We start from the raw sequence: 13,441 nt of genomic DNA on the forward strand, positions 1-13,441 counted from the left end.
CAGGATGAATTCTGAAGTGTTTCGGGCAATATTATCTGCTCATATTCAGCCAAATGCTTGAGAACTCATTGGACGCCGCTTCACAGTGCAGATGGACAATGACCCAAAGCATACTGCAAAAGCAACCAAAGAGTTTTTTAAGGGAAAAAAGTGGAATGTTATGCAATGGCCAAGTCAATCACCTGACCTGAATCCGATTGAGCATGCATTTCACTTGCTGAAGACAAAACTGAAGGCAAAATGCCCCAAGAACAAGCAGGAACTGAAGACAGTTGCAGTAGAGGCCTGGCAGAACATCACCAGGGATGAAACCCAGCGTCTGGTGATGTCTATGTGTTCCAGACTTCAGGCTGTAATTGACTGCAAAGGATTTGCAACCAAGTATGAAAAAGTGAAAGTTTGATTTATGATTATTATTCTGTCCCATTACTTTTGGTCCCCTAAGAAGTGGGAGGCACATATGCAAACTGTTGTAATTCCTACACCGTTCACCTGATTTGGATGTAAATACCCTCAAATTAAAGCTGACAGTCTGCAGTTAAAGCACATCTTGTTCTTTTCATTTTAAATCCATTATGGTGGTGTATAGAGCCAAAAATGTTAGAATTGTGTTGATGTCCCAATATTTATGGACCTGACTGTATATATATATATATATATATATATATATATATATATATATATATATATATATAATTTTGGGAAGAATAAATTAGATCTTGGTATGCTAGCACAACAGCTGTAAGAAACAAGAGTTGGGGAATTGATGGTGTTGAGTTGTTCTGAACATGTTGACCCTGTCAAACCTATTGGTGCAAATGTGGCAACAGAGGAAAGGGAAAGGTGGAGGCATATGGTGCTCGAAAAGGACTTAAATATATACTAAACGGTGTGCTTTTTAATGAACCCTTCAGAAAAGAAGTATGTGGGCCAGGGTAGGACTGACAGCTCATGGGGCCCCCCGGAAATAGGGGATCATGGGGCCCCTGTGTCCTTGACCACATTCAAAGCACACCCAAAAAAGCCTATAAAAAAGGTACCAGGGGCATTTCATGGGACCCCCTACCGACCCTGGGCCCTCAGGCAGTGCCGGAGTACTCTAATGGTCAGTTCGCCCCTGATGTGGGCTGCCATTGCGGAGCTAGTTTCCTGACTGCTACACTGGCCCACTGGCTTTGGTACTTGATTTACTGGCCAGAAATACGAATGCAAAGCAGGAAAGTCTGGGAAAAGTCATATGTTGCTGTTCTGGATTGGGGTCTCAAAATATTGAAGTAAGAGGCTCAACATGACAGCCAGGTACTTTAAATTTCAAGAAGTAGAGGTAAGTAATGGCAGACTCTGTGTCAGCTCATGACAGGCTTCCCTTTAGATAGTATAGAAGTTGGCAGTTGGAAAGGAATGAAGAAGGAAAAGGAAGATAGAGAACGTCCTGAAAAAATAAACAAAGCAGGTGATCGCACATCAGTTTCCATCACAGGCTCTACTCACCGGGGGTTCTTGTTGGTGAGGCTGAGAGTAATCTGATTGACACAGGAGGGATGGGACATCACCATACTGAATCCTGACTGTATGGGGAAGAAGACACCATAATTGAATACAATATATATCAATACACCTATGGGTCTAGTTACCAACAGACTGACCAGATATATTCAAACCGTAGACTGATGACCCCCCCCTTCCCCCCAATCGGTGGTCTTCTAAGTTTATTTTGGTGGATTTCCCCACTGAGTCCTGTTTATCCTTTAGGGACTCCAGCAGCCAAATTTTGTGTGTGAGCCCAGCAATTACAACAATTTTTAACCTTCGCTCTCCTGGTTACATCCTAAGGAATGCGAGTGACAATTGGATTTAGACTATTTCTGTTTTCCATTCCTCATTACAGGCATTAATGCATTAAAGGTCCATGTTTTAACTCCTGTACAATGTTTTACTTAATGGCACGTTCACACCTTGCCCTGCACAATCCCATTACAAGACTGCAGTACTTTGTCACAACCCACTGTGCTAAAACAAACTACTGTATCGCAACACTTCTGTGTGAATAGAACTTGTGACATTTCAATAAAGTTCTAACAAAAAGAAAACTAAAGCATGTGATGAGCCCACATCAATGCATTGGCACGGCGTACACCAAGGGCCATTTAATTAGCCCGGTTTCCTGTTGCAGATTTTCTCTAACTTCCTGTCTGGTAAAAGACTGTCCCCAAAACAGATAGTAAGGAGAAATTTATCTAACAGAGCCCGAGAGCAGTAAAACAAGAAAAACAGTTTGGGCTTTGAATACACTTTGAATCTGATATCTGCCTCAATGTTATGTCCCAAGTTCCTCCTCCAGAGACCATGTGGTCGAAGCTCCACTGTGGGTCTGGCTCTGCCTGAATCTCTACCCCAAGATCCTCCTCTAGAGATTAAGTCACCAGTGTTCTACTGATTGTCTGGCTCCGTCCAAAAGTCAGTACCCCAGTCCCCAATATCCACCTCCAGAGGTCCTGTGGCCAAAATTCCACTGATCATGTGGCTGGAATTTAGTTTCCATTATTCAGCAGAATGCAATGAGGTCTGAAGATGTATGTCCTCATGCGGCAAGGGGATTAAACATATACTGTGCTTGTGTATGTGTATATAGCTGATATGTATAACTCACAGACCCACATCACTTTAGTTTTCAAAAGACAATAGTTTCAGATATGTGTCACCTCTTGACAAGGTCATGCCTCATTGATTGATGGATCACCTTTCTGGGAAACCTCAAACTCTCCCTATACTTGTGTTACTCATATGTCAGAATGAAAATTTTATTACATTCTACAATGTAGTTTATATTGTTATTGTTCTAGTGTAAGTTTTTTTCAACCAGGATTCCCAGGCACCCTGGGGTACCTTCTGGGTTCTTCAGGGGTGCCTTGGCAAAATGCCTAGAAATTGACCCTATTTGTCAACAAGCCGGCAAGTGCAGCGTTACAACCTTGGGCACTGTGAGGGTCAGCCATTGGCCTATGAATTAGTTGATAAGGGAGGACATCAGGCGCCTCCATCTGTGTTTGCCCCTCTCCATCAGCCCTGATGTCATTTAGCTGAGTGAGGGAGAAGAGGAATGGTGTAATACTAGTTCGCACCAGTATACAAAGATGTATTAGCTTTGTTAGAATAAATCACCTCCAATTCTGGGTGCCCTACATATATGGATGTTGTAATGTTATGGAAAGCTATTAAATTTATATCTTTATATTTTATATTTGCCTCAGGAATGTGCGGGATATTAAAGGGTGCCTTGACTGAAAAAATGTTGAGAAACTCTGTTCTAATGTATATAAAGGGAGAATACCATTTCAATTGTCTACCAAGGTTGACGGAGAGACCAGAACATTCCCATTTCATTCTTCTGAGCTAGCTAATGTCAATTAAATCAATTTAGGTTTTCCTGGTACAAACCTGGTAGTTCATGATTGCCCGCAAGCACATGATACACACGTGTACGTCATCCTTCATGTTAGCATGCCGAGAGTTCCTCATTGTAGCGCGGTTGTAAAAGTTGTATCTGTTAGGGCACACGTGAAGTCAGCTTGCTAGACATTTCTTGACACCAATGAGACAACATGGCCAGCAGCACAGAGGTATAAAGGTCAAAACGTAAGGTTGCCATACATGGCTTGTATTTCAGCTGATTCCGTATAAATCTCAAGCCATGGGTGCCCCTGTCAGCATCACCCAGCTCAACAATTTTGGCCAAACAACTGCAGGTACTGTTTGGATATTCTGACTGTTGCTGGGGCCAGCTGTCAGAATGCACTAGCCATCAGAGGAGATTATTCCATTCTCACTGTTCAGAGTAGATGGAGGAATCTGTTAGATTTATTTTGTTCAGCTTGCACATAGAAATCTCTTTAACAGGCAAGTGAACGAGCACTAATTTACAGTGATCTACAGTCACCAATCAGATGTCAGTTATCAATAGAAAAGTTTAGAACAGTCAAAGCATTGCTGATTGGTTGTTGTCAATTTCTTCATTTTTAACCATGTGTTCAGAGATACACAGGCCGGAATTCAAGCCATGCATGGCCAGCTTTATATGAAAGCATGCATTTTTAAAAAGCAGTCAGCACTGACACCTGTTTTATTTTCATCCAGACTGGTTCACTCTATGAGTCTAAACTACCAGCGTCATTGTAATATCATGCTCCTTGTTCATTGTATCCTTGTTCGCAATGGACTGATTTTCCAACAAGATGTTCTGTTCCTCAATAGCAGCGGTCTCCAAACTTTCTAATTAAAGGGCCTGTTTACTGTTCCTACAGGCTTTAGGGGGCCTAGACTGGCCAGTGGGCACAGAAAATTTTCTGACTTCAGTGGGAATAAACAGTTCCCCATCTTTGGTTCTAGTGGAAAAAATAATGTCCCATTGTTGGTATTCAGGAGAGGAATAGTGTCCCATCATTGATGTCTGTGGGAGGAATGGTGCCCCATCATTAGCGTCAGTAGAAGCAATTGTGCCCCATCTTTGGTGTCTGTAGGAGCAATGGTGCCCCATCACTGGGGTCAGTGGATGGAATAGTGCCCCAAAGGCTAGAAAAAGGCAAGTAAAGCACCACATCTGGCCAACGGGCCACAGTTTGGAGACCACTGCTCAACAGCATTGTATGTAATACAATGCAAATAAAATACATAATGCAAAGCAAATACAAAACAGAAAAAAAAACAAGACAAAATACAACAAGTTGTGTAGTTATAGCTGTGAAAAGGTTATTCTAGCAGACAAAGGTTTGTAAGAGGCTATTTGAGCTGGTAATGAGTCAGTGTCTATGTAAGTAATGACCTACTGGTGCTCAAATATGGAAGGAATAGCCTGAGATCAAGTGGTGATCCCATGCATGGTCACATATGACTTACTTGGTGGTTAGGTTGCGGGCACGTGAAGGAATGGTTGCAGGAGAAGAAGATGTGCTGCTTTTGTTAATATCCTCCATTGACCTCTGTAAGGATTTTGATTTCTCCGGCGTCCCATTGTCTGAACTCTCCATATCTAGCCTGGAATAGAGAAAGAAGTTAAAAGACAGTGAATAGCCTGAAATAGCCTGAAATTGGAAAGGTGGAAAGGGTTGGACAAGACATATCTAAACAACTATGGCATCTGCATGTAACTGCACACAAAGCATTCTAATGTCATTGTTTAGATGTGTTGACTTACGGGAAGGAGCACTGAGCATAGGACAGGTACTCCACTAGAGCTTCAAGGCCACCAACCTCTGGACTCAGGAATTCTTCCACCCAACTGTGAACAGAATAAAGGAGCCTTACACCATCTTATGCAAGAAACACAAGACCAATTGTAGATATTCACATGTTTTATCAGGAAATATTCAGCTATTTGGATCAGCTTTAATGCTTCACACACACACACACACACACACACACACACACACAAACTGGAGGATTCTTCAGGATTCGGTCACACCTGCAATATTGGGCTTCAAAATAAAAAGTACATGTTTGCACACTTATTGCCAATGCAACTAGCTGCAGATCATAGATATAGCACATAGTCAACCCCATGGGTGGACTGACAATTTGGAAACTCGGGCACCGCCTGAGGGCCCGGTGTCAGTAGAGGGCCCCATGAGATGCCCCTGGTACCTTTTTCATAGGCTTTGAGTTTGGGAAAGGACACAGGGGCCCCATGATCCCCTATTGCCCGGGGGGCCCATGAGTTGTCAGTCCACCCCTGGTCAACCCCCATCTTAGACCGACCCTGCCCAGGTTTTAGTGTTTCATGCCCCCACCCCTTCCCAGTAGCATTCACCCTTGCTATAGGTAATAATGATCCTTGGCTTTATACCCTAGGCTTATTTCCTTTAACCCTTTCCTTTGGTTATTGATTTAATTGGCTCCAAATTGAGGGAAAACAGTCAATTTTTCACACATATAAGCTGAAACTATTTCTATTTGATTTCATGAATTGGGGATTTTACATTTATTTATTTCTATCAAATGTATTGCACTTTGTATTTATGGGGTATGATGCACTTAAAATAATTATTTAACTGATTTTTATTAACTGCACAGGCATGTGAATGGTGTACTCACCTTATTTGGTTCCCAGTATAAAAATACAACCACATGCACGACATTGGGGTTGATCTACTAAAACTGAAGCGTGCAAAATCTGGTGCAGCTCTGCACAGCTTCCAGTTTTGTTTTTTTTGTCAAAGCTTAATTGAACAAGCTGAAGTTGGAAGCTGGTTACCAAGCAGAGCTGCTCCAGATTTTGCATCTACTTTTAGTAAATCAACCCCATTGTGTCTGCCATTGTGTCTGTGGATTCCAGCTGTTAAAATGGAATGTTCTTGGTATAATCAATATCATGTTTGGCTTCTTAAATGTATGTAACCTTGTTGACACTGATAAAGAATTAAAAAAAAAAAAAAAACAAGAAAAAAACAAAAACAAAACTGCACACAATCAAAAACTAAAAAAACAAAACAAAAACAATGCACTGCAATGCATGTTATAAATGCATTGCAGTGTGGTGCAGTGCATGACAGTGCAAAAAGACACATGCCAGCACATATATGTTATGTGTGCACAAATGCATGCACTGTGATGTGAACAAGCTCTCAGCCAATGAAAAGCTCTCTAGGCCAAGAAAAAAAAAAAAGAAAAAAAAATCAAGCAATTAAGTGGCCCTATACAATATTCTGAGCTTAGCTGAATAAAATTTGGTGGTTTACTTTTATTTAAAAGCTATCGAAAAGTAGTCTAGAAATAATTTCAAATTTCCTAAACCTCTTCCTCATTTTTCTCTCACTTTTAGTTTTCAGTAAATTGCCTGTCTACAGAGGCATCATTTAAAACCATTACCACGGAGACGTTATCACACTCATCAAGTGGTATTTTAAACTCACACAGATCGATTCTTGGTGACATTTTGTTGATGCTGGCACATGGGGAAGACATATTAGGAGAAGCACTATAGTGATCTGGATAGCGACCATTGCTGGCACATGGGGAAGACATATGAGGAGGAGCACTATAGTGATCTGGATAGCGACCATTGCTGGCACATGGGGAAGACCTATGAGGAGGAGCACTATAGTGATCTGGATAGCGACCATTGCTGGCACATGGGGAAGACATATGAGGAGGAGCACTATAGTGATCTGGATAGCGACCATTGCTGGCACATGGGGAAGACATATGAGGAGGAGCACTATAGTGATCTGGATAGCGACCATTGCAGGCCCATGGGGAAGACATATGAGGAGGAGCATTACAGTGATCTGGATAGTGACCATTACTGGAATCCAGTGGTGGTCTCCATTGGGCTATTATGCCAAGAGGAATATGAAGCGCAAAGAGACAGAATTGTGACTCCTCATATCTTCCCCTGCAGTCCCAACCAAAGAAGGTGTTTTATTAGTTATAGGCTAGCGGCATTCAATACACATCCAACCTGTAATGCACAGAATATTACCTCCGTCTACCTGATGAAGCTGAATACAAAATGGGTTGACCCACAATACACCTCCACCATGCATTGGAGAATTTTCATGGAGCACTACATAGAGCAGTCATATGTAACAGAGCTATCTTGTCCTGTGCCACTTAACCTATTGTTACGATACACAGTGAAATATGGATATACAGTAAGAAGTGTTCATTCAGAGGTACATTTGAATGATCTAATATAGCGTATTTGTCGCAAGCATATACGTGTATGTAAACTATGATTTCATCTTTTATTTATTGAATAAAATGCATGTTTTATTTCTGCTCAGTGTTTTTTGGTACCTATAAAATCCTATTTATGTGCCTATTTGCAATTCCTGCCGATTTGGCTGAAATTTGTTCCTTTGTTGGCCCTGTTGGCACCACCTGGCTGGACAAGAATCGATTTTTCAATCAACTGTTGTCAAAGGAGATGGTCAGAAAATCCTTGGCCAAATAGTGCCTGTATCCAATGACCGTGAGTTTTGGCTGTCAGAATACAATAGTCAGCATTGCAGATTCATCCATCCACACGTTTAGGAAAATTGAGTAATTTCCCTAATTCACACATATTACTGGCTTTAGTGTGAAGGGGATGTATCTAAACCCATACAATACAAACATGGAGGATTCAGTGGAAGAGCAGAAGTTTTTGATCTCAGTAGAATGCAACACTCACCCAATGTGATTGGTCCGTAAGGAGATCTCTAGTTCTCTTAGAACCTGTGTGGATTCTTGAACTCTTCTCTTGAACTAAAATTAAGACATTCACATAGGTTAGGTCATAGATCTTCTGCTCCTCTCCATTATGGCTCATTCACAGGTGTGGTTGGGGGATGGGGGGGTGGATTTGGCGGGGTGTACACAAGCAGCGAGCGCAAAGCGGTAATCGTACCCCCCAACTCTGTCAGAGTGCTTAGTGCCCACCAAATGTAACCCATTAAAGTGAAATTCTCCCATTGGCAAGCCTAATACATATAGTATATTTATGGACATTTTCTATAGGTTTACTGACTGTTGGTACGACTTTGGTCTAGGAGCTGCCATTATTCTCTTCAACAGGATCAATGCCAATCCATGTACCTCCTAAGGACTTTATAATGTTGGATCCAGCTCCACTGTCCATACCCCTGGGTTCTTTTTAAGACTGGCTGTAGTCCGCCTACATTACATAACTGTTGAAAGGTATAGTCTGTATGATTTTCAATTTCACATTTTTATTTAGCCATGATGAAGGGGATGCAGAAACTCAAAAAGTATTAGCTAGGTTTACGGTTTGACAATAGAATGGTGCACTCACTATTGTCCCAGTTCTCTGAGAAACCTATACAGGGGTCACTATGGCAAATACAGTGCAGATCTGTGCCTGGAAGTCAGTCTTCACTTTCCTGAACGTCATTTGCATAGGATTGTAGAGACAGCTTTAGACATTCCTGTTGTAGCTTACCTTCCGGCTGATTCCACCCGTGTCCACATAGCTTCTCAGTTTATGGATGTAGGTGGCTGGCGGGTTCTTCACCTGGAACCTTTCCTGATAAAACAGATCTGTGTTAAGGCATGCACAGGTGGTAACACAAAAGGTTGAACCAAACTTGCTGCAACTCCTATGAAGACCATGAAGCATAAGATCAACATAGTGGAGCATAATGTCCACACAAACTCCCACTTACCTGATCACACACCAGCTCCCATTTCTTGTCTTGGTCATACTGCCGGAGAACGCTGATCTTATCTGGAGGGAGATTCATAGCTTCCTGAAAAGAGACAACAGTATCAGACAGAACCATTAATAAAACCACTTCATCCATAACATGGAGATTGGAAAACGTGTGCAATCCAACTACAGAACAACTTATGTTAACATGCATGCTTTATCTCCTTGCGCAGGGCTGTCTTTTCATACTGGCACCCCTGGGCACTGCTCAGGGGCCCCAGGTACATGGGGGGTCCCTTGCAGTTTTCCTCCAGCAGGGGCAATCAGAAGTGGACAGGAGGAGGTGACCAACATGCAGATGGGAAAATACCTGGAACCAATCTTCTGTGTGGCTTTTAATTCAGCAGCTGAAAGCTGGAAGAGCCATAAAATATAAATTCCAGTAATTTCCCCCACCCGCCATACTGATCACCCCCACCTGTCCACTATCAAATTCTCCCGATGCCTGGGCCCCTGTACGCCGACAGAGCAGGGCTGCCGACTCCCCTTCTCTCCTACCAGATGCTTCGGGGGATCTATACAGGATGGAGAGATGGGTAAGGGGCTGGTAAATGCGTATTTTTCTGGCCCCTTCCCTCTCTAAATGAACACGGTACCGATCACTCACAGTGTTCATTCATAATTGAAGCCTTGTAAACTGTGTTTACTAGGCTTCAGTGTATGAATGAACAGGAGCCTGTCTCCTATTCATTAATCTGCAGTGCAGCTGAGGCTGTAGAATGAAACTGGGGAATGTGATTCCTTAGTCCCTTTCTGTCTCAAAGTAAGACTTGAGAGGTCTATTTAGACCCCTGATGTCTCACCAAAGACAACCCCCCCCCCCTTTTTATTTTTAAAATTTTTAAAAGGGATCAGATTAAAATTTCTAAATCAGACTAAAAATCCACACCCACTGTTTGTCACAGCGTGCTACATGCACCGCAGGCCACCATTTTCTTGGTAGGAGCCCCAGTGCATTATTTTGCCCAGGGGCCCATGATGCTATTAAGATGGCACTGTCCTTGCTTCCATGATAATGTAAATGAGAAGCAGAAGACACCTCAGGGTCTGGCCTTGTATCACAGGATACAATAATGTTCAGTTGATAAAATCCACAATACCCCACAATTAATGGGGGACCCAAATTTATCACCAGTCATCGCCAAGACCAAGCAGCCATGGGTATATCTAGGGTTATGATACCCACTGAACTGTAGCCAGTTTCATATGTCTGTGCGTTGCCCCCCGATACCACTGGGTGTTGGGGAAGGGGACAATCAAATAGGTAGTATCTGACTAACAGGTGAAAATCCTTTGGCAGGTAAAACAATAAACATGTTAGTATTTAAAGGTGAACGCTTCTCAAACTGTTACATAAAATACATTTATATGAGCTGTTTTATCTGCCAAAAAAGTTGTATTTCTTTCCATCCAGTCCTGAGATGTATACAGCACAGTCCTGTCTGGAAGGGAAGGAGACCTTATTTTCTTCTTCTTCTGTTATGTAACACTTGAAGTCTTGCCCTTTCCCCACCGTGTAACTGAACTGTGAAAGTTGAAGCAACACATTGATGAGCTCATCTCTCTGCTCTCTTCTCCTATTATCATGTTCCTGGTTATAAAAATTGGCTCTTTGTGCTGCTCCTGCCAATCCCAGTCTGAGCTTTGCTGTACAGGGACTGCAAGAGGCTGGTCCTAAGGCCCCACTCACCGTCCAATTTAATAGGTCCACCTCTAGTGGCCAACATATCCCCAACACCATTACACCACCAACAGCTTCAACTGTTGATACAGGCAGTATGGATCCATGCTTTCATGTTTACACCAAAATCTGACCCTACCATCTGAATGTTGCAGCAACCAGTCTCCCATTCTCCTCTGACCTCTGACATCAACAAGGCATTTCTGTCCAGACAACTGCCACTCACTGGATATTTTCTCTTTTTCGGACCCTTCTCTGTAAACTCTAGAGATGGTTGTGTGTGAAAATCCCAGATCAGCAGTTTTTGAAATACTCAGACCAGCCTACCTGGCACCAACAACCATGCCACGTTCAAAGTCACTTAAATCCCCTTTCTGATGCTCGGTTTGAACTTCAGCAAGTTGTCTTCACTACATCTAGATGCCTAAATGCATTGTGATTGGGTGATTAGCAATTTTTGTTACCAACCAATTGAACAGATGTACCTAATAAAGTGGCCGCTGAGCAAGTCAAGTGTAGGTACTTACACGGCTTACATATAAAACACTACATTCAGTGACGTATTCATTTTGACAAAATTGCTTTGTTTTAGGTTTTGTTATATTTGATTGGCGTTCATCGTTTTTTTTTTTCCCCCTCTCAGGGAGATTTGTAGATCAGATATTATATGTCATATTTATTTATTTATTTCAGGTACTTATATAGCGCCGTCAATTTACGCAGCACTTTTACATACATATATTGTACATTCACATCAGTCCCTAACCCTCAACGGGTGTACAATCTAAGGTCCCTAACTCATATTCATACATACACATACTAGGGACAATTTAGACAGGAGCCAATTAACCCACCAGCATGTCTTTGGAGTGTGGGAGGAAACCAGAGTACCCGGAGTAAACCCACGCAGTCACAGGGAGAACATGCAAACTCCAGGCAGGTGGTACCGTGGCTGGGATTTGAACCAACGACCTTAGTAATGCCAGGCGGAAGTGCTAACCATTTAGCAACCATATAAAAAACTTCAGGCGTCATATACTATAGTCAGTTTATTTTGCTCATCACCTTACTTAACACATATACAAATTCTTTACACATCAACGTTTTACGAAACTGCAAAATGTGTGGCCAGCATTACTATTTTGCAATGGCTATGTTGATGGTCAGCCAATCGTACAACAATGAGTCATGAACCTCTTTCGAGAGACGGCCAAGTTGTAGTCGGGAAAAGTTTGCAGCTTGGCAAGGCTTTCCTTCAACTTGTTTGCCCTGATCTCTATATAAAAACAGTGTTATCTGTTTGTTAGTTACACTGAGCTTTGCAGCTCCCCTGCAGGTGTCAGTTGCTTCTTCCCCTCCCTGTGGGTTTCCGTTTAAGTCTAGTCTTCCTGTAGCTGTTAGCAAGCAAGACTGGGGGAGGGGAACGCCTAGGCAGGGAGATGCAGAGAGGTGACCAGATTGGGAAGCCTCATCGCTCTAATGGTTTTAGGACGTCTCTATTTAAAGGGTCAGAAAACCCCAAATATATATTTTTCTTTTAATATAAATATAGCATATATAGTAGGAGACCATAAGAGGAGCATTCATCATGATCAACATTTCAATGCGTCGCAGCTCACCACACCCAAGGTGCCATACAAGTGCGGCACAGCACCCTCCAGGTCAGCCATAGAAAGGTTTGGGCAAACTATTGGACAATGGCTGAAATCTTTCAAAAAGGAGTGTTAAATAAAAGCTTCTTTGTTTTATTCTCATTATAACTCCCAATGTTATAAAAAGAAACATTGCTCCTGGAATCCCTTTACATCCAGCCTTTCAATTGCTCTCAGTTACATTGTTGAACCCATGACTAGTGTAGAGGAGATGTGCTAATTAAGACCATAGCTATTGAACCATCCCCTACACAACTCTCTCTCTCTTTCACTCCATATCCTCATCCCCCCAACTCTCAATATACTCTCAGTAAAGGAGACCAAACCACCATTGGAGTAAAATGGCCATCACAGCCTTTTATTAACAATTGCTAATTAAGACCATAGCTACTGAACCATCCCCTACACAACTCTCTCTCTTTCACTCCATATCCCCAATCTCCCCCAACTCTCAATATACCAAAAAAGGAGACCAAACCACCATTGGAGTAAAATGGCCAATCACGGCCTTTTATTAACAACTGCTAATTAAGACCATAGCTGCTGAACCATCCCCTACACAACTCTCTCTCTTTCACTCCATATTCCCATCCCCCAACTCTCAATAAAGGAGACCAAACCACTATTGGAGTAAAATGGCCATCATGGCCTTTTATTAACAATTCAACTTCAAGAACACAAAAACATTCTTTAAAACAGAAACATACAGGAAAAAGTTGTTGGTCTTAGAAGGCACAAAACAATACCAATATCCCCCTGCGGAACCTTAACCATAATATTAATACTAAGCCTCCAGCCGCAACACACTGGCTTGGAGACAAAACAAACCATCCGCAGTGCAAAACCTCCACCTTCCAGTTAAACCTTGGTTAACCGGAATGCACCCGGGCACACCATACCACCGAT

General features: G+C 42.2%; 1 protein-coding gene across 1 annotated transcript in view; it reads right to left on the reverse strand.

Annotated features, from left to right (window-relative positions):
• Positions 1–13,441, reverse strand: part of FMNL1 (formin like 1) — a 65,782-nt gene that overhangs the window by 32,720 nt on the left and 19,621 nt on the right. Inside the window, exons 2-8 of the mRNA XM_089674579.1 lie at positions 9,159–9,242; positions 8,936–9,019; positions 8,168–8,241; positions 5,192–5,275; positions 4,894–5,031; positions 3,439–3,544; positions 1,492–1,568 (exon numbers count right to left, since the gene is read on the reverse strand). Of these exons, the coding sequence (XP_089530705.1) occupies positions 1,492–1,568; positions 3,439–3,544; positions 4,894–5,031; positions 5,192–5,275; positions 8,168–8,241; positions 8,936–9,019; positions 9,159–9,242 (647 nt within the window). The remainder of the gene's footprint in view (positions 1–1,491; positions 1,569–3,438; positions 3,545–4,893; positions 5,032–5,191; positions 5,276–8,167; positions 8,242–8,935; positions 9,020–9,158; positions 9,243–13,441) is intronic.

The sequence above is a fragment of the Staurois parvus genome, unplaced genomic scaffold (assembly GCF_062004578.1).
Source record: "Staurois parvus isolate SC_StPar_1 unplaced genomic scaffold, SC_StPar_1.0 ptg000151l, whole genome shotgun sequence".
Lineage (NCBI taxonomy): Eukaryota > Metazoa > Chordata > Amphibia > Anura > Ranidae > Staurois > Staurois parvus.